This window comes from Erythrolamprus reginae, chromosome Z (assembly GCF_031021105.1).
Source record: "Erythrolamprus reginae isolate rEryReg1 chromosome Z, rEryReg1.hap1, whole genome shotgun sequence".
Classification (NCBI taxonomy): domain Eukaryota; kingdom Metazoa; phylum Chordata; class Lepidosauria; order Squamata; family Dipsadidae; genus Erythrolamprus; species Erythrolamprus reginae.
In genome coordinates this window covers 109552295-109577531 of record NC_091963.1, presented here as the reverse complement: position 1 = coordinate 109577531, position 25237 = coordinate 109552295, and the positions used below count along the sequence as shown (strand labels likewise).

Sequence of the window (25237 nt, the reverse complement as noted above, 5' to 3'; positions counted from 1 at the left end):
ACCAGGCGCCTCCATCCGAACATAAACATTCCCCTCACAATCCCTCCAGCTATCAGCAACAGGAAGAGTGGAGGCACAGGGAACACTCACCGACCAATCACCTTCTAGGTTCACTAGCGATGAACCGATAGCAGACCGCCTCTCATCCACACCCAGGAAGGTCCCCGCTCGGGCTGCCGCACACTTGTCATTGTGTGGCTGCGGCGAGTAGTTGAAGCTGCTACTCCTCCCCATGGTCCCGATTTCTAATCCTGGTCAGGACTGGAGGTAAATGTTGCCACCACTAGATGAAGCCTCAGCTCAGCTGGTTTTGTCTATCCTGGTGGTGTATATAGATATTTGACCTTTTTCTTTTTATAAGAGGCCCCCGCAGAGAGTGATATACAATGCATCACAATGTTATCTATATTGTATAATATGTATTGTGTTAGAGTGTCATTTTGTGTCATTTTGGTTGGTGGTGTGCCCCAAGATTTTGTAAATGTAAAAAATGTGCCACAGCTCAAAAAAGGTTGAAAATCACTGAGATAGGCAACATTTAAGTTTAATAAATAAATAAATAAAATGTGAAATCCCCACAATAAGCACTTTGGGTTGGAAGAGCAGGCAGAAAGAGTCATAGCCATTTGGATATTGGCCTCCCAAATCTCAAACTCATTTCTCATTCATCATGCAATATTAGCTGAGGATGTCACAACACGGAAATAATAGGAATACAAGTCTGCTATGTAGAGAAAAAACACTTACTGAAAGAAGGCAGTGACTATCCATATTTGTCACTAAGGAAATTTATGCTTTCTGAACTGGACTTGAGGGATATCATCACTACCTGTTGATAATGAATGGGTTCTCAAAAATAGCTCATTTCAGTTCAGTTGATTTGGCAACATTTTCTTATCCAAGTATGGTTATATTTTATTACCTGTTCTAAATTGACAATTCTTCCAACATAATCCAAACCTGAGCTTGCAACTTGAAATGCAAGTACTGCCATTCAATTCCATATTTTCCCCTCGCACATTTAACATTACTCTGTCTCTCATCTTGTTTGCAGAAATCTTGGATAAGCAGAGAAACGGATAAGGAGAAACAAAAGAATATTATTTGAATGACCAGAGACTAAATTTAGTAATATTTTATAGCAGGAATAATTTGTCACTTCTTTCAGTGTAAATGTGTCTGTTAAGTAGTAATTTAATGGCTTAGATAAAGCACATTTTTAAAAAAAGCAATATCAAAATAAATACCTCCTTGAACTTACATGGTATATTTTGTGGAACTTATCTGCATTCAAAGCTACTTCCTCCTGAAATTACCAGATTAGATTTTTGTTTAAAAAGCACAGCTAAAAGTGGCTTTGCATCATTAACTATAATTCAGTGAATAAATTAGGATTGTTTGAGATTTTTGAGTGCACTAAGCCATTAATTATTACTCGCAATCTATAATGGCTGTCACAAACAAGACAATTATATTATGGATTAATTCAAACTTTTCCAAGGTGGGATCTTCCAGATGTGTTCAGAGTCCAGCTACCAGAATTACGTGCAGAATTGTCAGGTGGCATGGATAAAGGCTACACTGATGAAGAACTTGGAGTCTTAAACATATTTTTGAGGTACCACATTAGACCTTTGTTTAAATTTAGTTAGCTTATGGAACTACAATTTATTTTCAGATGAATGGGTGCACCAGACGAAACCATGGACAAATCACTTTCAAATTGTTCTTAAATTCAACTACAATATATAGCCCAATCCAAGTAGCTTTAGGAGGTGAGCTTAAAAGAGATTTTACCTTTTAAATATGTATAGAACCTTGTGAAATCTATGTGGTGACATTTGTATCCATCATATACTGCTCAATGTAAAATTTCAGGGTGGGGGCAAAACCCCAAATTACACATTGAAAAGAAATTGCAAAACATGAACTCTAAAGTTTAGATTTTTAGAGATCTAAAACTAGATCTCCAAAATATATATTATATACTTGATAAGGATGATGCCAAGAAAAATGTGAAATGGTTTAACCCCTTCCTCAGTATAGAGCAAAAGAAGTAAAACCTAAAATATAAAAGGTGGTAGGGCTCCTTCATGTTTAATACTATGATCTATCCCTGCTGAAATCCTGTTTTCTTTTATTTCTGGCACCATGGAAAAAAAATGGAAGTAGGAAAAACATGCAGTATATTTGTTCAAATAATCGCATTCACAACTTACTAAATAGCTACTGATTGCAATATAATGAATATTGATTTAGCTTAAAATTCCAACTCAGATCTAAAGTTGATGAGTTGACCTTGGGCCAGTTATTATCTCAATATGCCGATCCTACTTCAGAGGATTATTTTGAAGAATAATCCAGGAGTATTATTTAAATAAAAGTTTGGAACAAGTCAGACAATTAATATTGAAAGCTAGCAAAAATAGCATAAACAATAACAAATGAAAGGATTTGCCACTATTAACTTTGGGGCATGGATGCTTCATTTTAGCAATATAAACATCATCCAATTGAAGGATCATGATTTTCTACTTAATGTGAGATTAAAATGAGTATCTAGGCCTCTGATAAAATAAATATCTCCACATACATTAATATTTTCTGAAAAGTCTCTGTGTATTCGATAGGACTTGCATCTTAGCATCTTAGCCACCCCGAGTGTACGGAGAGGGGCGGCATACAAATCTAATAAATAATAATAATAATAATAACTTGGTAATATAATCTTATATACATCTATTCAGAAAAGTCATATATATATATATATATATATATATATATATATATATATATATATATATAAATAAATCTTAAACTGATTATATACATGGACATATTCATGTTATTCTTGCTATGAGTGTTCATAATTAGGATAGTATTCCAATTATATAGACACACGCACACACACACAGAGACAGTGCTGGGTCTCAGTTTAAGATATTAAACATTCATTGTTCTTCTGTCTCTTGAATTTCAGACATAAATTTTATTTAGGATTACTGCTAATTATTTTGCATAAAAAATGCTGCAATTCATCGAATTCAAGACATCTACTTATCTATAATATATACGACAAGAAGAAATTGAAATAGCTTGCAATCATAACATACCTTGATGCTTTTAACTTTTCTCTTCTGCTGTTTCTCAGATGTACCAGTCCTGGATCCTTCAGATGGAGAGAAAGCAAAAAAGCATGCAGGTTCACGTGGAAAAATACCTGGCTCTGTCAAGACTGATGGCAACCATTAAAGGGCAGAACAAGGAAACTTATTCGCTGCTGAAAAGTGTAATGCCACTGATGCCTTTTCTGGCAAATCTTTCCTGCCAAATATCCTTGGCACTGAATTCTGGCTGCTCTCTCTTCTTGAAAGAACAACTGCTCAGGGTGAAAATGTCAAATCTTTCCCAGATGCTTTGCAGTGGTATTAAGCCTGGTCGTGTTCAACTCTTTTGTCCTGCTGTGAGTTTTGTTCTTTTGTTTTCACTTGGCTTCAATTGTGCAGAATGCTCAGATTAAGATTTGCCAGCCGGTTTCTCTGAAGGGGATGGAGGCTGAGATGAGAGAGCAGGGAAAGATGCTGGGATCCAACAGCCTGGAAAATCATGGGGGAGGGGGTTACTGTTGATCCTTTAAGAGCCTCGGCTCTGTTCTGCGGTATGTTGCCGTGTTAAAGGCAGCCGGCTCTTTAAATGTAAAATATTAAGTGATGGATTCCAAGCTCCGGTTTGGTTAACTGATGGACTGCGTGCTGCATAGATTTCACCCCATCTTTACACACACACACACACACACACACACACACACACACACACACCTTTCATCACTAGATTCTGTGTGTGTGTGTGTGTGTGTGTGTGAGTGAGTGAGAGAGAGAGAGAGAAAGAGAGAGAGAGAGAAAGAGGGAGGACTTTGTTTCTATTGGACGATTCTTGCCTTCCCACCCACATCTATTCCACATCACCTTGGTGTCTCCCTAAATAAAACCAGCCCTCCTTATCGCAGCAAGGAAATCAAGCAATAGAGTTGCAATGGATTTTTAAATAAACACTCCCCCCCCCCATCATTGCCAGGCTGCTGAGAAGCACGCAGGGGGCACCTCACCAACTGCTACTGAAACGCATATACATAGCTATCTTGCCTGCTTTCTGACTCTACTGCTTTCACCCCATGAGTGAGGGCTGGAGTACACAAGAAGCTGGCTGCAGGCAGAGGATAGGATTGGTACCTTTATGACCCATTCTTTCTTCATGGATTTAAAGGAAAGCACCAGTGAGGGAAGCCTAGGGAGCCTACAGCCTTCCAGCCTCCAGATTTTTGCTAACACCTCAACCCTACATGGAATCCGCCATATCTTTGTTTATGGACCTATGACTGTGCGGCGGGCTCTATGGGCTCTAGCATTTGTAGCTTCCTTGGGCCTCCTCTTGGTAGAGAGCTCTGAGCGAGTGATTTACTACTTTTCTTATCAGCATATCACCAAGGTGGATGGGCTCGTTGCTAACAGCTTGGTCTTCCCAGCTGTCACCATCTGCAACTTTAATGGGTTCCGTTTCTCCCGTCTCACCACCAATGATCTGTACCATGCTGGTGACCTTCTAGCTTTGCTGGATGTGAATTTACAAATCCTTCATCCCCATCTTGCTGACCCAACAGTCCTGGCCATATTGCAAGAGAAAACCAACTTTCAGCAGCACCGAGCCAAGGTCTTCAGCATGAGTGAATTCCTAGGGCGCGTGGGCCATGACATGAGGGAGATGCTGTTGTACTGCAAGTTCCGGGGACAGGAGTGCAGCCACAAGAATTTTACAACTGTGAGTATAAGGGACAGATTGAGTTTCTTATCATCTTAATAATGGTTACGGTAACAATGGGGAGGGGGGACCTGGAATTGATAATTATAGTCATTCTGACTTCTCTTGGTGAAATAGCAGATTTGAACTGAAGTTTGTGTGGTATCCTCGTGGCAAATTTGGGAGATTTAAAATGGGAAGTCAACCCAAATTAAGGAATTAAGAACAGTTTCCTGGGAGACTTCAACTAGCTCTTTGTTATTGGCCTGTTCAGACCCTTGATGCAAGGAATGACAATATTCAATTGCACTGTGCTTTCCTCAAGGAAACTAGCTTATTTTGCTATAGAATGATGATTGGCAGCAAAGCATTATTGAAATAGTACAGTTGATATGGTTCATATATACCTCACTGGTTGATAAGGACTTACAACTCGTTTTATTCCTTTCACTCTTGGTAACAATTATTTCATATTAAGTTTTTTCCAGACCCCTATGCAAGATTCTGAAACTGGATAACTTGGGAACAATGTTTCTTTGTAGTAATTTAATATTAGTGTCCTACCTCTGATTTGTGATCTAGAAGAAATGTAAAGTTTTATGAGTATTAAGGAGTGAAATGCGGAGCCTATTCTATGCTAAATATAGTGATCTGTTCTATTTCATTTCTTCCAAATGCAGTGGGCAACAAGATGAAGATGTAGACTGTAAGATTAGTATTGTTTCAGTTCTCATAGACCATATGCATTCATCATTTCATAATTGCTGCATCAATTGTTGACTTTTAAGTGTGTGAATGAAGTATCAGAATAAATATAAAATATTAATGTATTGACTTACTATATCATAGTAAATACAATATTTTTCAGTTGACTTGCTTCATACATCATCCCCAGCAAATTTCCAAGTAATGGTGCAACTAAATAATGCACAAACAGGAACTAAGTAGATCTAGGCCTAGAACTAAAAAGGAAGTGACGTGTTTCATAGCTATGGCCAATTGCCATTAAAGATGAGGATCAGAATAAAAAACCAGACGACTATTTTATAGGGGACAAAAAAGTGAGAAAGGTATTCTTTAGCAACTTTATGTCATTCACATTTCCAAACTGGTTTAAAATTTAGTACTTGAAGTCACAACACATATGGAGGGCACAAGATTAGAGAAATGTTCTCTAAACTAATTATTTGTCCTAACGGCTTTCTTGTGTGCCTTTTGCAACAGTCTGAAATGGAGAAGTTAAATAAGTGAAGGTGATGGGCAGTGAATGTTGGAATAAAGTTTAATTTCTTCTTTGCTCAGACTTGTGTAAAAGACACCAAGAGTTGAGTTTGAAAAAAATGTAGTGATTTTTTAAAATTTATGAATCCTTTGTTTCTATGTTTGGAGTCAGATTAAGACATTGGAGAGAAAGAAAGTGGTTTTTCTCAAAGGAAGATTTGTCTTAGTTACATTATACCTTAGGGGGATATTAACAGTTTGGCCTTAATTAATAACAGTACAGAATTTAGAATATATATAAGGCAAAGGCATTTCATATACAGGACTGTTCAATCCTCAGAGTCAGTTTGTGAGCGGCATATACATGCAATAAATAAATAAATAAAATAAATAAAAGAATGAACCGATTTTACGATGCAATATTTGATTAAGGAAAAGTAATATAAAACTCCAGCCAAGTCATAAGCATTCCACTCACAATCAACTTTTATTTCCTGTCTTACAAGTATTACATGTGGCCACTACCTGCAGCATGGGCAAAATCAATGCGATAAGAAAATTCTTCCCAGACGTATAACATTATATCATTATCCACTGAGCTGATAGCTGTTGTTATTCGATGTTTAAGGTCATCAAGGTTAGTGGGTAATGATGGAACATAAACACTATCCTATACCCACAAGAAAAAAATTACACATGGTTAGGTTTGGGGATCTCATAGGCCAAGCACAATGAGCAAGGTCTAAGGCCCCCCAACACCTTTTCCTAAGGACTTGCCGTTCTGAGGGTAAACAAATAACTGGACATTACTGGAAGAATGATGCGACTACATTGCCCCTGTGGCAGCCATTCAAAATGTAGATAAGTCCTCTTTCAAATGGTCACTGACTCATTACATGATGATGCTTGAGAACTGAAGCAATGTATCATGAAATTGTTCATTCTTTTTGAGTAACCCTGTATATCTACTTGTTATAATAGATCATGTAAAACAGGAGCCCATTATTAGAAGGTTGAGATAGAAAACAGTTTGCTTCAATAGGATAAAAATAGTAGGACTAACACTTTAAAAAGCTTTGTTCTCTCCTATAGATTTCCTCTATTTATCCACTCTTGCCCTGATACAGTATGAAGCACATTGCTTCTGTCTGCTATGAAGCAACACAGCTATGTGTTTAAGCTGCATAGTTCAAATAGATTCAGATTCTAGACTTTTTAATGTAATTTAGACTTTCCACCATAGTACCTGGTTTTGGAATCAATTACATGGTTTTACAAAATAAACATAGGCATTACTGACAATGGGTGCCCTTTTTATGGAAAGAGGATATTATACTTTTTGATGTTTGGAAACTTACTGATATGATGTAGGCAGGATTGTGGCTATATGTTAAGATCAAGCTGCCAGGAGGAAAACTGGGTCACAATCATATTAATTGACAAGACACTATTTAATGAACCTTTATTGAAGAATAATATTCCAAATTGATATAAAATAATAAATTCTAAATTGTGATCTAAAAATTGAAAGTTTATTGTTATGCGTATATATTTATCAGAAGTGAATTTTCCAATAGTTTTAATCATCTCTATCTTTAAAAAACACAACTCTAAAATAATGTGGAGGGATTGGGTGCATTTGCTTGGAAACTGCAGGGTGAAAAAGAATTGGGGAGAAATTCATGTTTTTATGTTTTCCAAAAATACGATAGCAAAAATATGATAGCAAATATATAGGGCCTAGTTGGATAAAAAGTTTTCAGTTGCTTTCAGTGAGTTACCACTAGGAAGAGAAACTTTAATGAAAAATCTGTTGTTTAGTAGTTCATTTCAAAGTGTCATCATATACATAATCACATAATATCCCGCTATATATAGGGTGATCCTGCTGGTGAGACCACACTTGGAATACTGAGTTCAGTTTTGGAGACCTCACCTACAAAAAGATATTGACAAAATTGAACGGGTCCAAAGACGAGCTACAAGAATGGTGGAAGGTCTTAAACATAAAACGTATCAGGAAAGACTTAATGAACTCAATCTGTATAGTCTGGAAGACAGAAGGAAAAGGGGGGACATAATCGAAATATTTAAATATGCTAAAGGTTGAATAATGTTCAGGAGGGAAGTGTTTTTATTAGAAAGTGAACACAAGAACAAGGGGACACAATCTGAAGATAGTTGGGGGAAAGATCAAAAGCAACATGAGAAAATATTATTTTACTTCCAGCAGATGTGGTTGGTAAATCCACAGTAACTGAATTTAAACATGCCTGGGATAAACATATATCCATCCTAAGATAAAAATACAGGAAATAGTATAAGGGCAGACTAGATGGACCATGAGGTCTTTTTCTGCCATCAGTCTTCTATGTTTCTATGTTTCTATAGATTGAAAATGTAAGATTTTAGATAGCAAGTATCAGTCAAAATAACAGACATTACCCAGTTAGTTAGATAAAATGATAACCCACTATAAATTAGCTTTATCAATATTTCTTCTTTCCTACAAATTGCCATTCATTTGAATGCTTATTATTAGGGCTCTGGCAGATCACTTTGTTCTGCTTCAAGGCTGTCATAAAAATCTCAACATGATGGAATTGGCCTACTCCACCTGTACAGGCTGAGAAGGCATGCTGTGGATCCCATCAATCAAGGGAGGCAGGGTCCAGTTTCTCTCTGGGACTCCTGTTCTTGGAATATCTTGCCCCTGTCCCAGGGTGAAGATCGGCCCCATTCCTCTGGCCTTCTGCAAGAGCCTGAAGACCTGACTCTACCAGTAGACTTGGGGCCTCAATAGGGGATTATCACCCTGGAACAGTGATGGGCTCCTATGGGAATGGTCAGGAACACAGTTCCAGTAGCAAAATGTGGAGCTCCACCACAGAGCACCCAATTTGCACTGAAAGTTGTTGAAACAAAATGCATAAGCCATGCCCACAGTGTGGTAGTATAATTTTTGGTAGCCCATCACTGCCCTGGAGGTGGCTGATGAACCAATAGAAGATCCCATCTCCATCTCTTGTACATCTTGCTCCTTCCTTCCCCATCTTTAATTATGATTTGTACTTTTATTGTTATTAGAAATATCTATATTTCATGGTTTTATTGTTTTTAATATTGTAAATTGTCCAGAGTCACTGATAGACGACAGACAAACAAACAAAATCTGATTTCTATATGGAAGATTGAATCATTTTGCCTGGAACTGAAATGTTGAAGTGAAGCAATCTGATTTTACCAGTTTTTTTCAATCCAGTTGAAAGGAACTACTGTGTAGGTTTCAGATCCTCACCTTAGCAATTGCTCCAGCCAGATGCTTCAAGGGGAAACGCCACTTCAGTTTGATGCTCTGCTCTGGAGATATGCTTCAAATGAAACTTTGATTAGTTTGAAGTAATCTTTTGAAGCTTGCACAGCTTTAATGACTATTAAACCATTTGAAAGCTTTTTGTTCCTGATATTTGTAAGGTTGTATGATATATGTTTTGGCGAAGGAGCAAGTTCATTCTTACTCTATTGTGCTACAATGATGATAACTGAATAAGAAAGAGAAAAAGAATAGTCCTCCCCAAAAACTCTTGAATAATTTTAGATATTGTTGAAATTAGAAGAGGCAAAGTGAGAGAGATGAATATACATTTTTTTACAGATGCTTCATTGGAAGCTTCATTTCAGTTATGTATGAATAAAATAGTTCCCTAACCAGTGCCTATAAAAGAAAGCTAAAAAAAAGAAGTTTCAAAACCTCTATTTAGAGTTATTTAGTTAAATATTTTCTAATCTTGAATTAGAATATTTCTATAATAATAATAATAATAATAATAATAATAATAATAATAATAATGTATTAGATGTGTATGCCGTCCCTCTCCGAGGACTTGGGGTGGTTCACAACAACAGAAACAGTGTACAAATCTAATTTTAAAAATAAAATTTTATTTATTTATTTATTTATTAGATTTGTATGCCGTCCCTCTCTGAAGACTCACAACAATAAAGCATAACACAAATCCAATTATTAAAACAGTTTAAAACCCTTAATGTAAAAACAATCAAACATCCCAAACATCCCATGCATAAAACAGACCGGTCCAGGGGGATCAATTTCCCCATGCCTGATGGCAGAGGTGGGTTTTAAGAAGTTTGCGAAAGGCAAGGAGGGTGGGGGCAGTCCTGATCTCTGGGGGGAGTTGATTTCGGAGGGTTGGGGCTGCCACAGAGAAGGCTCTTCCCCTGGGCCCCGCCAGACAACATTGTTTCGTCAACGGGACCCGGAGGAGGCCAATTCTGTGGGATCTAATCGGTTGCTGGGATTCGTGTGGCAGAAGGTGGGCCTGGAGATATTCTGGTCCGGTGCCATGAAGGGCTTTATAGGTCATTACCAACACTTTGAATTGTGACTGGAAACTGATCGGCAACCAATGCAGACTGTGGAGTGTTGGTGTGACATGGGCATATCTGGGAAAGCCCATGATTGCTCTCGCAGCTGCATTCTGCATGATCTGAAGTTTCTGAACACTTTTCAAAGGTAGCCCCACGTAGAGAGCATTACAGTAGTCAAATCTTGAGGTGATGAGGGCATGAGTGACTGTGAGCAGTGAGTCCCGATCCAGATAGGGCCGCAACTGGTGCACCAGGTAAACCTGGGCAAACGTCCCCCTTGCCACAGCTGAAAGATGGTTCTCTAATGTGAACTGTGGATTGAGGAGGATGCCCAAGTTGCGGACTCTCTCTGAGGGGGTCAATAATTCCAGCCCAGGGTAATGGATGGACAGATGGATAAAACCCTTATAATAAAATAAAATAATCACACAACCCAATCAAACCATACACCAACCTTGACAATTGGGGTGTGTGTTAGTTTCCCCATGCCGGGCGGCAAAGATGAGTTTTTAATAAGTTATGAAAGGCGAGGAGGGTAGGGGCAGTCCTAATCTCTGAGGGGAGTTGGTTCCAGAACACTGGGGCTGCCACAGAGACATTGTTTAGTCTACGAGACCCGGAGAAAGCCAACTCTTTGGGACCTAATCGGCCGCTGGGATTCATGCAGCAGAAGGCGGTCTCGGGGGTATTTTGGTCTGATGCCATGTAGGGCTTTATAGGTCATAATTAACACTTTGAATTGTGACTGGAAATCGATTGGCAGCCAGTGCACTGCAAAACAGTGCCCCCCCATTCCCAACCCCCGCCCAGTTGGTCGATGGTATCAAAAGCTGCTGAGAGTTCAAGAAGCACCAGGACAGAGGACAGGCCCCTGTCCCCGGCCCGCCAGAGACCATCAATCAGTGCGACCAAAGCACTTTCCATGCAGTAGCCAGGCCTGAATCCTGACTGTTGGGGGCCTAGATAATCGGCTTCTTCCAGGGACCGCTAGAGTTGGAGTGCCACCATCTTCTCAACAACCTTCCCCATAAAGGGAAGGTTGGAGACTGGACAATAGTTGTTAAGAACGGCTGGGTCCTGGGAAGGCGTCTTGAGGAGGGGACGCACAACTGCCTCCTTATAGGGATCCAGAAAGGACCCCCCTCCTCAAAGAAGCATTGACAATCTCCTCGACCCAGCTCCATATCACCTCCTTGTTGGCCGAAATCGGCCAGGAGGGACACGGATCCAGCAAACAGGTGGCAGAACTCACAGCTCCAATGGCCTTGTCCACTTCATCAGGTGTCACCAGGTCAAACTACGCCCAGACAGATGAACAAGGATGGCCCCCAGTCATCTCAACTGACTCTTTGTCAGTCGACACTGCTGTCCAATTGCAGTCAAGGTCCGTCTGAATCAGAGCCACTTTATCAGTGAAAAATGAGTTAAACTCCTTGGCACTACCCTGCACGGGCTCCCCAACTCCCCCCTGATTAAGAAGGGAGCGTGTTACCCTGAACAGGGCGGCCGGCCGGGATTCCGCTGATGCAATCAAGGCGGCATGATACGCGCATCTTGCCGCCTTGAGTGCCACTTTGTAAGTCTTAATATGAGCTCTTACAAGTGTTCGGTCAGATTCAGATTTCCTGTATCTGTTCTCAAACATTACACTGATTTGTTTGTTCATTGACTATTTGTTCCAGTTCTGCTCTTAATCCAAAGATGCTAACCATACCTGATTTCACTTTAATATTGGTGATGATTATTGGTAGAAGAGAAGTTAACAGGGATGCAGTAATTAATATTTTGAAATAGTTATTGACGGAGGCACCAATGGCAAATAAATTAGTAGTCATTTTGAATTATATTTATACATTATCTGTTTATGAACATTACCTCAGGCTTGAATCTTCATTATTATGTATCCAAAAAAGCCAAGAATGATTTCAAAAATGACATTACAGATGCTAGAATATAAAATTTGCTTCAGTTGTAGAACTTTAAGTGAAAAATAGCTTTTGTGAGATATTTGTACGAACAGCTCTCAAAAATCTAATTTTGTTCATCCTCAAATACAGTGCTATACAAAATTATTTTAATTGCTATAATTAATGCAATTATCAATCCTTCCTTTTAAAAATACAACCTTGATTCTTCCAAATCAGTACAGCAGGCCAAATTTGATTTATTTATGCAAAGCTATTTGAAATAATTAAGGTATTTAAATTACCAAAAATAAAAGCCAGTTTAATTTACACCAGGTCTCCAGGTTTTCAGTACAGTGGTCCCTCGAGTTTCGCGATCTCGATCTTCGCTAAACGCTATATCGCGAGTTTTCAACCCGGAAGTAATAAACTCCACCATCTGCGCATGTGTGCCCTTCCACGCATGCGTAGATGGTGGAGTTTCCCCGCCGGGCAGAGGCTTCCCTGGGTCTTCCCCCTCTTGCCCCGGTAAGGCGCGAGCAACGGCGTGGGCGGGTGGGCGGCACACGCACGGGGAAACCCCAGGGCCGCTTCTCAGCTGAGAAGCGGCCCCAGCAACAGCGCGGGGGGGCGGGCGGCGCGCGCGCGCGCGCGGGGAAACCCCAGGGCCGCTTCTCAGCTGAGAAGCGGCCCCAGCAACAGCGCGGGGGGGCGGGCGGCGCGCGCGCGCGCGCGGGGAAACCCCAGGGCCGCTTCTCAGCTGAGAAGCGGCCCCAGCAACAGCGCGGGGGGGCGGGCGGCACGCGCGCGCGCGGGGAAACCCCAGGGCCGCTTCTCAGCTGAGAAGCGGCCCCAGCAACAGCGTGGGGGGGCGGGCGGCGCGCGCGCGCGCGCGGGGAAACCCCAGGGCCGCTTCTCAGCTGAGAAGCGGCCCCAGCAACAGCGCGGGGGGGGCGGGCGGCACGCGCGCGCGCGGGGAAACCCCAGGGCCGCTTCTCAGCTGAGAAGCGGCCCCAGCAACAGCGCGGGGGGGCGGGCGGCGCGCGCGCGCGCGCGGGGAAACCCCAGGGCCGCTTCTCAGCTGAGAAGCGGCCCCAGCAACAGCGCGGGGGGGCGGGCGGCGCGCGCGCGCGGGGGGAAACCCCAGGGCTGCTTCTCAGCTGAGAAGCGGCCCCAGCAACAGCGCGGGGGGGGGCGGGCGGCACGCGCGCGGACAAGCAGCAGCAGCGAGGCGGCGGGGAAACCCAATCTTCGGCTCCTCGCTGCTGCGGTGGAAATAAAAATACCATCTGCACATGCGCAGATGGTGTTTTTACTTCCGCACCGCTACTTCGCGACAAATCGATCATCGCGAGGGGTCCTGGAACGGAACCCTCGCGATGATCGAGGGACCACTGTATATGCAAAATAGACTGCTTTAACATATGGATAATATAAAGGGCTATTGTACTGGAATCAAAACTTGTAAGACTATCCCATTAGAGCTGACATGCCCTGTTTATATATATCTATTTATGTGCTGAAATACTGCTTGAAGTGACAGGCTAGATAAGCCCTGAGCAATTGTACCAAGGAGTAGGAGTAGGGCACTGAAGAGACAGATATAGTGGGTGGCCTGCTTTTCAGTGCTTAAATATATTTAGTTTGTTGGAAAGCTTCTTGGATTTTTACTGTGAAAGAACTGCTTTTATGGTTCCCCTCTCATTTTGTTTTCTCTGTTTCCGATATGCACATTTTTTGTCACTTACTTGCAATGTGTTACATTTTATCTGGCACATTAGTCAGTGACCCTAATAAAGAATTAAATTACAACGATTATAAACAATTAAAACTTATTTTTTGTCTTATTGAATGAATGTTCACTGTACTCAACTCAGTTATACGGAGTATAATACGGATTCAAAAATTCCACTTCTTTTAATAGCCAATACTTTTAGCCATTGTGTACCTGAAATCTAATAACCTTTTAATGGGAAAAATCACTTAGTTATCTACTTCTTATATATTATTAAAAATCTCAGATCTTTGAATGATGTTAATTTCAAAACAAAAAGAATATTGAATATAAAACAGATGCAGAATTAGATTTTTTTCCTAATATGTTTTTTTAGTTTAGTTAATTTAATTGGATTTGTATGCCGCCCTTGTCCCGAGGACTCGGGGCAGCTCACAGCATACATAAAAGACATAATAATACAATTGATTCAATTAATATAATTAAAAAACTTTAAAAAATCTAACTTTAAAACATTCATTAACATTCACTCAATAAATCATACTAAAACACTCATTGGTCAGGGGGAAAGATCTAATGACCCCAGGACCGGTGACGAAGATGAGTTTTAAAAATATTTCAGAAGGCAAGGAGGGCGGGGGCAGTGCAAATCTCCAGGGGGAGCTGATTCCAAAGGGCCAAGCCCCCCACAGAGAAGGCTCTTCCCCTAGGTCCCGCCAACTGGCATTGTTTGGTTGACGGAACCCTGAGGAGACCAATTCTGTGGGACCTCACTGTACGCTGGGATTCGTGCGGCAGAAGGCGGTCTTGGAGATAATCTGGTCCTGTGCCATGTAGGGCTTTATAGGTCATAACCAACACTTTGAATTGTGTCTGGAAACCAATCGGCAGCCAATGCAGTCCGGAGAGTGATGATGAGATATGGGCATGCCTTGGAAGGCCCATAACCACTTGTGTGGCTGCATTTTAGATGATTTAAAGTTTCCAAACACTCTTCAGAGGTAGCCCCATGTAGAGAGCATTGCAGTAATTGAACCTCGAGGTGATAAGGGCATGAGTGACCATGAGCAAAGACTTCCTGTCCAAATAGGGCTGCAACTGATGCACCAGGTGAACGTGGGCTAACACCCCCCCCCTTGCCACAGTTGAAAGATGGTGTTCTAAAGTCAGCTGTGGATTGAGGAGGATGCCCAAGTTGCAGACCCTCTCTGAGGGGGTCAATAATTCCCCCCCAGGGTAATGGATGGACAGATGGACGTGTCCTTGGGAGGCAGTACCCACAGCCACTCCGTCTTGTCTGGATTTAGCTTGAGACTGTGTATCTTTAAAAGATACACAACTAGTTGATTAAAAAAACATTGTTCAACCAAATTTCAGATTCAGGGGAAGGTTATAATAAGTTATTTATTTTAATATAATGGATAGTTAATATAATGGACAGTTTTAATAAACTGTCAGACTTTCTACTAAATCTGCACTTCTATTCTACTAGTTTTTCTCATCATTCCTATCACCCATTTCCTCCCATGTTGACTGTATGACTGTAACTTGTTGCGTATATCCTAAGATTTTTATTAATATTGCTTTTTCATTGCTTATTTGACCCCTATGACAATCATTAAGTGTTGTATCACATGATTCTTGACAAATGTATATTTTATTTTATGTACGTTGAGAGCATATGCACCAAGACAAATTCCTTGTGTGTCCAATCACACTTGGCCAATAAAAATTCTATTCTATTCTATTCTATTCTATTCTATTCTATTCTATTCTATAGAGATACTGTAGGTTTATTTTGCCAAGAAGCCATTTGTGGCGCCTTTTAGGAGAGTTCAAATGTAGACTGGCTGAAGCAGACATAGCCTAAGTGGCTATTAACTATCAGTGAATGCTGATAGAGTGCTCATGCAGTTCCCGTAAATAACAAATGAATCCATGCTCATAAAACAACAAAGATGAATTGCACATAAATAAACATGAGTGTGGTTAGAACTTGCCACTCTCCTGAGCATATTACATACTGTTTCCTTGCAACTTTACATAGAGCAGTACAAAGAAGCAAAAACACCATGTCTAGGAGGTTCTGCACAAATCAAAATTGCAAATTATCTTAACCATATTCAGAACCAAATTCCAGAAATAGAGCTTGTATTGCACAACTTTTTACTGCCTTCTATCATAAGTATGCAATGGAGCGGAAATATATATATATATATATATATATATATATATATATATATATATATATATATATATGTCACATGTTTAAGCTGAATTTGAAAATTAAAAATTAAAAATCTCTCCTGTGCTTATAAAAACTTTATACTTAACAAATCTGCAACTCAAGTATATTTTGAGTGTATTAGACAAGCAAAGATTATATACATCAAGCAAAATATATCAATTTAGCCAATCACAGAATTAAGTGTCAAAATAGGTTGATATTAATAATGTAATCTGATTGTGTATATGCCCCCCTCCACTAAATAATAATGTTGGAGTCACTAAACCTAGATTATACCGAGTGATGGTCTCCTACGGGTACGATCAGGTACAAAGAATCGGTAGAAAGATTTTGATTTTTTTTATTTTCTTTTTTTCCCTTCTGGGCTTTGGGTATGTTTTTCCTATCACAGTAAATGAGGTTGAATGTGTATAATTTTAGAAGAGCTGTGCATGCATGTACATACACATACAGTTTATATAGTAAATAATGTATATTTTTGTGTGCCTGTATGTAATATGTATGTACATATGTATACATAGAATTAAATAGCATATTTTGGATGTTTAGTAATAGTAAATAGAAAGGGAAATTGTATCTCTTTGAGGCAAGAAGAGGCCAGGTACCCTAACCCCAACCCAAACCCTTGACATGAGTGACATCAAGTTGGCCACCTTTAAGCCAGTCACATGACCTTAAAGTCACCCCCGGGTGACATGATCGTCAAGCCACTCCCACCTGGTCACATGGCTGGCACAAAATAAGCCATGGCCACAGTGTGGTAGCAAAATGTTTTACAGCCCTTCACCTATTATACCCCTTTTACTTAAGAACATCCTTCTAGTTGGAAACAACAGCTGGAGGGGTAGCAAGAATGAGACTTTCATTTCATAGATTTGATTGGGATTAGGTTTATCATGGCAAACTCTGAGACACTAAACCTGTGATCAATGATATGTCCTGAATAGGTTGGTGGCAATTTAATATGAACTAGTCATAGGACAAAGGGTACCTTGTTTGTAAAGGTCAGCCAATAGATATATTTTCAGAAATAAGGGACCAGGCCATCTTGGTCCTTTATTTCATGTTCTAAAAATCTTGTTTAATATGAGATATGCAATCTCTCACCGAAATTAATACATTTACCAGATATTCCTCATCATGAAACTGTCCTCTAAACTTCAGACTTTATGCTTTGTGACATAATCATTATCATAGATAGAATAGAAAAGAATTCTTTATTGGTCAAGTGTGATTGCCCACACAAGGAATTTGTCTTGGTGCATATGCTCATTGTACATAAAAGAAAAAGATACATTTGTCAAGAATCATGAGGTACAACACTTAATGATTGTCATAGGGTTCAAATAAGCAATGAAGAAACAATCAATATTAATAAAAATCTTAAGGATACAAGCAAAAAGTTAGTCAGTCAGTCATAAGTGGGAGGAAATGGGTGATAGGAATGATGGGGGAAAACTAGTAGTAATAGTAGTGCAGACTTAGTTAATAGTTTAACAGTAGTGAGGGAATTAGTTGTTTAGCATTTGTGATGGCGTTCGGGAAAAACTGTTCTTGTATCTAGTTGTCTTGGTGTGCATTGCTCTGTAACGATGTTTTGAAGGTAGGAGTTGAAACAATTTATGTCCAGGATGCGAGGTGTCAGTAAATATTTTCACTGCCCTCTTTTTGACTTGTGCAGTATACAGGTCCTCAATGGAAGGCAGGTTGGCATTCTCCTTCTTCTCCTTCTCCTTCTCCTTCTCCTTCTCCTTCTCCTTCTCCTTCTCCTTCTCCTTCTTCTTCTTCTTCTTCTTCTTTTTATTATCATTATTATCATTATTATTATTATTATCATTATCATCATTATCATCATTATTATCATTATTATCATTATTATCATTTTTGGGAGTAGTGGAAAGTTTGCAATGGGGGGGGGGGGAGGCAAAACCATGCAGAATTCTACTTGATGTAAAGAGACCAGTTCCCTACCAAACCAATGGTCATCCCCATCTTCAAAAAGGGAGATCCCAATATAGTAGAAAACTATAGACCAATTTCTCTATGCTACATAATATGCAAAGTCATGGAATCAGTCATAAATCATTACCCTCCTAGAAACTAACCACCTACTTTTAAACAAGCAATTCAATTTTTTTTAAAAGTATCCTACAATCTACAACTACTACATTGCATAAACATATGGACCTCCAGGGCAAAACAATAGATACAATTTATATAGACTTCTGTAAAGCCTATAACTCAGTGGTTCTTTCTTTCTTTCTTTATTATTTGAGTTGAAAGGAACCTTGCAGGCCATTGAGTCCAATCCCCTGCCCAAGCAGGAAATTCTATGCCTCCCCAGCCAAATGGCAGTTCAATCTCCTCTTAAAAACGTCCAGAGTTGGGGAGTTCACAACCTCTGCTGGCAGACCGTTCCACTGGTTGATCGCTCAGGAAGTTCTTCCTTATTTCCAGGTTGAATCTCTCCTTGGTTAGCTTCCAACCATTGTTTCCTCATCCAGCCCTTTGGTGCCCTGGAAAAAAATGTGACCCTCTCCTCTCTGTGGCAAACTCTCAAGTACCTGTAGACTGCTATCATGTTCCCCTTGGTCCTTCTTTTCTCAAGGCTATCCATGCCCAGTTCCTGCAACCCCTCTTTGTATGTCTTGGTTTCTAGTCCCCTTATCATTTTGGTTGCTCTTTCCTGCACCTTCTCCAGAGTTTCTATGTCTCTTTTGAAGTGTGGAGACCAGAACTGAATGCAATAATCCAGGTGAGGTCTGACTAGGGCATAATAGAGTGGTATTAACACCTCCCTAGTCTTGGAGTGTATGCATCTGTTGATGCAGTTTAGGAATGCGTTGGCTCTTTTGGCTGCTGCTGCACATTGCTGGCTCATATTTAGTTGGTTATCCACCAAGACTCTGAGATCCCTTTCACAGTCACTTCTACTAAGTAGGGTTCCTCCCAGACTGCATGCGTGTTTAGAGTTTTTCTTACCTAGGTGAAGGACTTTGCTTTTCTCAACATTGAACATCATTTTGTTGTTTTATCTATGTCCTTCTGTATTTGGAGCCTATCCTGTAGGGTGTTGGCAACCCCTGCCAGCTTGGTGTCATCTGCAAATTTGATTAGTTCCCCCTCTATTCCGTCATCTAGGTTGTTAATGAAAATGTTGAAAAGCACAGGGCCTAGGACTGAACCCTGTGGTATCCCACTGCCTACCTTCTTCCATGTAGATTTGGAGCCGCTGAGGACAGTTGGTCAGCCAACTATTTATCCATCTACATGTGTTGTAATCTACCCCGTATTTTTCTAATTTGTGGATTAGGAGATTATGGTCTACCTTGTCAAAAGCTTTGCTGAAGTCCAAGTATATATATGTTATATATTATAGTATATAATGATAAACTACTTCTGAAACTAAAATTCTATGACATCTCTGGACCTCTACATGACTGGATAACTGCATTCCTGTCAAACAGACAACAAGTAGTCAAAATAGGCAGCATTCTATCTAATCCCATTCCTGTTAACAGCGGTATGCCCCAAGGCAGCATACTAGGACTAACACTCTTTATACTCTATATAAATGATCTTTGCGATCACATTACAAGCGACTGTGTTCTCTTCGCCAATGATATAAAACTCTTCAACACCACCGACAACACAGCTACCCTCCAAAAAGATCTTGACTGCGTCAGAATTGTCATACAGCTGGCAACTCCAAATCTCAACCAACAAATGCTCTGTCTTGCACACCAAATACAAACTAAATAAGCAAGACCTTGCAGAGGAACCTCACTCTGTCAAAGATCTTGGAATACTCATGTCAAATGACCAAAGCACAAAAGCTCAATGCAACAACATTGCCAAAAAGGCTTCAAGAGTTGTTAACCTAATCTTATGTAGCTTCTTCTCCAGTAATATTACACTACTAACCAGAGCATACAAAACATTTGCCAGACCAATTCTTGAATACAGCTCATCTGCCTGCAACCCACACCGCATATCAGACATAAATATATTAGAAAGTTTCCAGTGATATTTTACTAGAGGAGCCCTTCACTCCTCTACTTGCAACAGAATATCCTATGCAACCAGACTTGAAATTCTGGGCTTAGAAAGCTTAGAACTATGCCATCTTTGGCATGACCTAACCATAGCTCATAAAATTACTTGCTACAATGTCCTACCTGTCAATGACTATTTCAGCTTCAACCACAACACAAGCACACAGCAGATACACACTCAAAATGAACCACCCCAAACTTGACTGTAGAAAATATGATCAGTGGTTAATGCCTGGAACTCACTACCTGACTGTGTGGTTTTGTCACCAAATCCCCCAAACTTTACCCTTAGACTATAATAATAATAATAATAATAATAATAATTTATTAGATTTGTATGGCGCCCCTCTCCGAAGACTCGGGGCGGCTCCACTGTTTACTTCACCCAATCCCTAAGAAGTCAGTAAGGGGCATGCATAAGCATACCAGTCTTCGGAGAGGGGCGGCATACAAATCCAAATAATAAATAAATAATAAATACCAGCATGCCTACCATCCCTGTCCAATTGTTTCCTCTTAGCAGTACCCATCTTATGTATATAAACAATGTTACATCTATGTATATTAGAAATATGTACTTGACAAAGTTTAAAAGAGACAAAGGATTCCAGTTGGCAATGGGAGTCAGAAGGACTTTTTTCTTATGGGGAACAAGGCAATTTATATGTTCATTGATGTTGTCTATAGCTTGGATTCAAGGGAAATGGCTCAGTCAGTTTCAATAGTTTCAATAGTGAATAGGATCACCTAGCAGTAGTGCCAGTTATAAATATGATGAGATCAAGCAAATGACAAATACTGAATGTGCAATGGCTTGGCTTACACATACATTCTGGCATTTAATTAATTAATATAGTTTCCCATCTCAATCAATGACTCTAGTTGACTCACTGTGCCTCAATTTCTTTACCTTCCTTTTGAGGAATCTTCTGAATGGGATGCTTATTCCCACTATATTACACTGTCAGGAATCTTACTTTACTGCCTTTGAAAGACTTCACTTGCATCCTGATAAACATAAATAGATCCTCTGCACAGGACAGAAAGGTTTGCCTGGAGTAAGTTGAGCATTATCTGTAAGAAGTTGAATATTTATTTATTCATTCATTCATTCATTTATTTAGACCAATACATAATACACATTGAAGAGAATAGATAAGTAGTAATATAACTAAAGAAACAAACAGAAGAAAAGATATAAAAGTATAGGTGAACAAATTTGAAAGGAAGAAAAGATAAATGAGATAAGGAGAGACAATTGGACAGGGGATGGAAGGCACACTGGTGCACTTATGCACGCCCCTTACTGACTTCTAAGGAACCTGGAGAGGTCAATCGTGGATAGTCTAAGGGGAAAATGTTGGGGGTTAGGGGTTGACACTACTGAGTCAGGTAATGAGTTCCATGCTTCAACAACTCGGTTGCTGAAGTCATATTTTTTAGTCAAATTTGGAGCGATTAATATTAAGTTTGAATCTGTTGCGTGCTCTTGTGTTGTTGCGATTGAAGCTAAAGTAGTCATTGACAGGTAGAACGTTGCAGCATATGAATACAGAATATACAGAATAACTGTATAAAGCCAAAAAAGTCTTCACATTGGGCCACATATTCTACAATTTCAAGACAACTGCATAGACAGCAATTTTACCATTTCCTAGGTTGGGAATATTGAATATTATTGCTTGCTTTATGATTCAACAATAAATACCATGTATAGTCCCACAATTCCTTTTGGACAATATGTTTACTGAGCAAATCCAAATGTTAAAGTTTGCTTTTAAGTTCTCCAAATCTCTTAATTGGGCAAGATACTTTTTGTTGTTTTTTTTGCCAATAAAGAGAATTAGAAAGTTTGCATTTCATAATTAATTAACTAATTAATTCATTAATTTATTTAAATTTATTTGCTGCCCATCTCACTATGGGGTAACTTTGGGCTGCTTATAACAATAAAACAGGAAAACAAAATGATAAAAATGTAAATATAACAATAACCAAGAAATAAAACATTAAAAATAACCCAAGGAAGTACAACAATATGAAATTAAACAGATGGGCAGAAAAGGAGTAGGAAAAGCTCAGTGAGAAGATGGGGTCAGCTAACTAATCTTGTAGCCACCTCCAGTGATGCACTACTCAGTCCCCAGGCCAACCAGCAGTGGCAGGTTTTCAGGCATTTATGCCATAGAGGATTTTAAAAGTCATAACCAACACTTAGAACTATACCCAACAGCAAACTGGCAGCCACTCCAGCTCATGAAGCAGAGGTGTAACATGGGTCATTCTATGGCCCCCCAAAGACTGTTTATGCTTCTGCACAATTGTAGAAGCATGAGTAGACATTGTGGCCCATAGAATGAGCCCATGTACCATTTGGAGATCTGAATGCATTTCAAGGGTAGCGCTTTGTAAAGCACATTGCAATAATCTGGACAAGAGATGACCAGAGTTTAAATGTCCAAATGTAGGGAGTTCTGATCAAGGAAAGACCACAGCTGACATACAAACTGAAGCTGTGCTGTGATCCAGACCTGGAAGTTCCAGGTATCCAAAGCCATTCAATCTTGCTAGGGATCAGCATTGCTTCCTTTAATCTTAAAGATGGATTTTAGATTAGATTAATTGTAACCTTTTCTCCATTGATTAAAATATCTAGTTCAATGTTCATTTTGTTGTTGTTAGTTGTGAAGTTATGTCCAACCCATTGTGACCCCCAGCAACAATGTTCCTCCAGGCCTTCCTGTAGTGGACTCCTCTAGAGTCCACTTAAGCTCTTCCTACTGCTTTAGTGACTCCATCCAGCCACCTCATTCTCGGTCATCCCATTCTTCTTTTGCCCTCAATCATTCCCAGTGAGTCCTTCCTTCTTATTAGGTGGCCAAAGTATTTGAGTTTCATTAGGTCAGAAGCAAAAGGGTAGTTTTTAGGTCACAAGGAGTTAGGGAAAGTGGTGTTCCTCTGGAATTAATATTTGGGAGAAATACATTGATGGTTATTTGACTGGGACCTTCAAGGTAGTGCTAGAGCCCAGAATGGCAATCTACTTTTTTTGTTACTTCTTCCCCCACTCCCCTCTCTTTCTGCCTGCTTGGCTAGGACAAACCACACAATAAATGCTTACTATTTTCTTGCTGACTGCTTTTGAAAGTCATATGTGTTTTGAACAGATAGAGAGAAATGGAAAGTGGAATACCTCTTTTACTGTAATATTTTCCATTACTATAATTTGTATCTAAGAAGAATGCATTTAAAAATTTATGTACATCACTTAATTTTTTTAGCCAAACCTGCATTTATCAATTAGTAACATAGTCAAATAGTGATTGAAGTTACCACTCAAATTTTAAAAGGCAGACTTTAGACTCTGATGTTATGTTTAATGGGTACAGTGACTTATTAGAAACCTTTGAAGCAATAATTGTATCATATCGAGCCTAATTTACTTTGTATGATTGCTCTGGGGATAAGAATGGTCAGTCCCAAGCTTCTTGAAAGAAAGGCAGAGTACAAACCTGATGAATAAAAATTGGATTCGGTTTGTGATCATGTGAAATTAACAATCTTCCAGCAAAACCTGAACTTATTAAGAAATGAATATGGTGCATTCTAAACTTTCCTTATAGTAGTACATACCAAAATAATGCTGTTAGTAGATGCAAGTAATGGTTATGCTGCTTTTCCTAAAGATCTCTTAGAGATCATGTCTTGCTATTGTACTGGAAAAGGAAGTATGTTGTTAATAGGTTGAGAGAAGGATGAAGTTACTGTCTCTGTTTTCTGGGTCAATCCTGCTTGCAGCATTGACTGAGGAGCTGGTCCTTATGAATATTTTATAGTCACTATTCCTGGCAGCAATAGCAGCAAATGTAGCTTGTCCTTGAAGGTGTCAATCTGAAGGACAGGTGCCATTTGCATGTGAGTTGCAAGGTGTGGACAACCATCTCCTAATAAGGAGAAATTATAATGATAATGTGCAGGCTAGTTTTACATAACCTTTTAAATGAATCATTGGAAGAACTATGTTAATCCATTTCATTGTGAATTATTGTACCGTGGGAACCCAGCCTGTTTGGTTTGTCTAATATAGTGGGAGTTGAGGAGGAGCCAAGCTAAAGATGGTTTAAGAATAGGCAGGTCAGTCCACTTGCTGAGAGATCTGGGGAAAATCCTCTAAAAGATATTCTACCACAAGGAATCATTTATTATTGAAGTTGGGAAACTCATATTACATTTTTCAACTATTTATATTTACCCCAGGTTAGCATTAAATATGTCTTGTTCTTATAGCTTTAGTTTTGCCAATTATGTGTAATCTGACAGATGCAATAGGTTATGCAAAAAAAGAAGAAAAGGAAAATAGGTTAAATAGCTGAATTCATTTCACTGACTCTTTTTGCACTTCTAAGAAACAAGAACTGGAGAAAAAGATAGCTGAAAAAATAAGCCTCTCAATTAATGGACTTATCACCAAGGCCTGGTATCACTACATCTCCCAAATATTACTTGGTTGGAATGGGCAAATTGTTCTTATTATTGCATCTATTGTTACCTTTTTAGCCAAAGAACTGTGTGAGCCAGAACTACCAGTATGAAATTGATTGGATTAGTGGTTTTCTGAGAAATGTGTTATGGGAAAGACGTATAATCATCCTATTACTGATGCTTAAATATCACATCCAGTAAAAAAAAAAATAATACGTGTAGAATAAAAGATAGCATAGTATAGTGCAGTGATGGCGAATCTATGGCATGCATGCCACAGGTGGCACATACAGCCATATCTGAGGGCACAGGTGGTGTTGCCCTATGTCAGCTCCACCACGCATGCACAAGCTGGGTAAAACACCTGATCACATGGCCTGCAAGCCACTGCTATCCAGTCAAATGACCA

The 25237-nt window shown here is 39.5% G+C and overlaps 1 protein-coding gene across 1 annotated transcript in view; it reads left to right on the top strand.

Moving 5' to 3' along the window:
- Nucleotides 1-1253: 1253 nt before the first annotated feature.
- Nucleotides 1254-25237, top strand: part of LOC139175738 (acid-sensing ion channel 2-like) — a 198292-nt gene continuing 174308 nt past the window's right edge. Inside the window, exons 1-3 of the mRNA XM_070766976.1 lie at nt 1254-1618; nt 3152-3463; nt 4264-4815. Of these exons, the coding sequence (XP_070623077.1) occupies nt 3152-3463; nt 4264-4815 (864 nt within the window). The 5' untranslated portion in view covers nt 1254-1618. The remainder of the gene's footprint in view (nt 1619-3151; nt 3464-4263; nt 4816-25237) is intronic.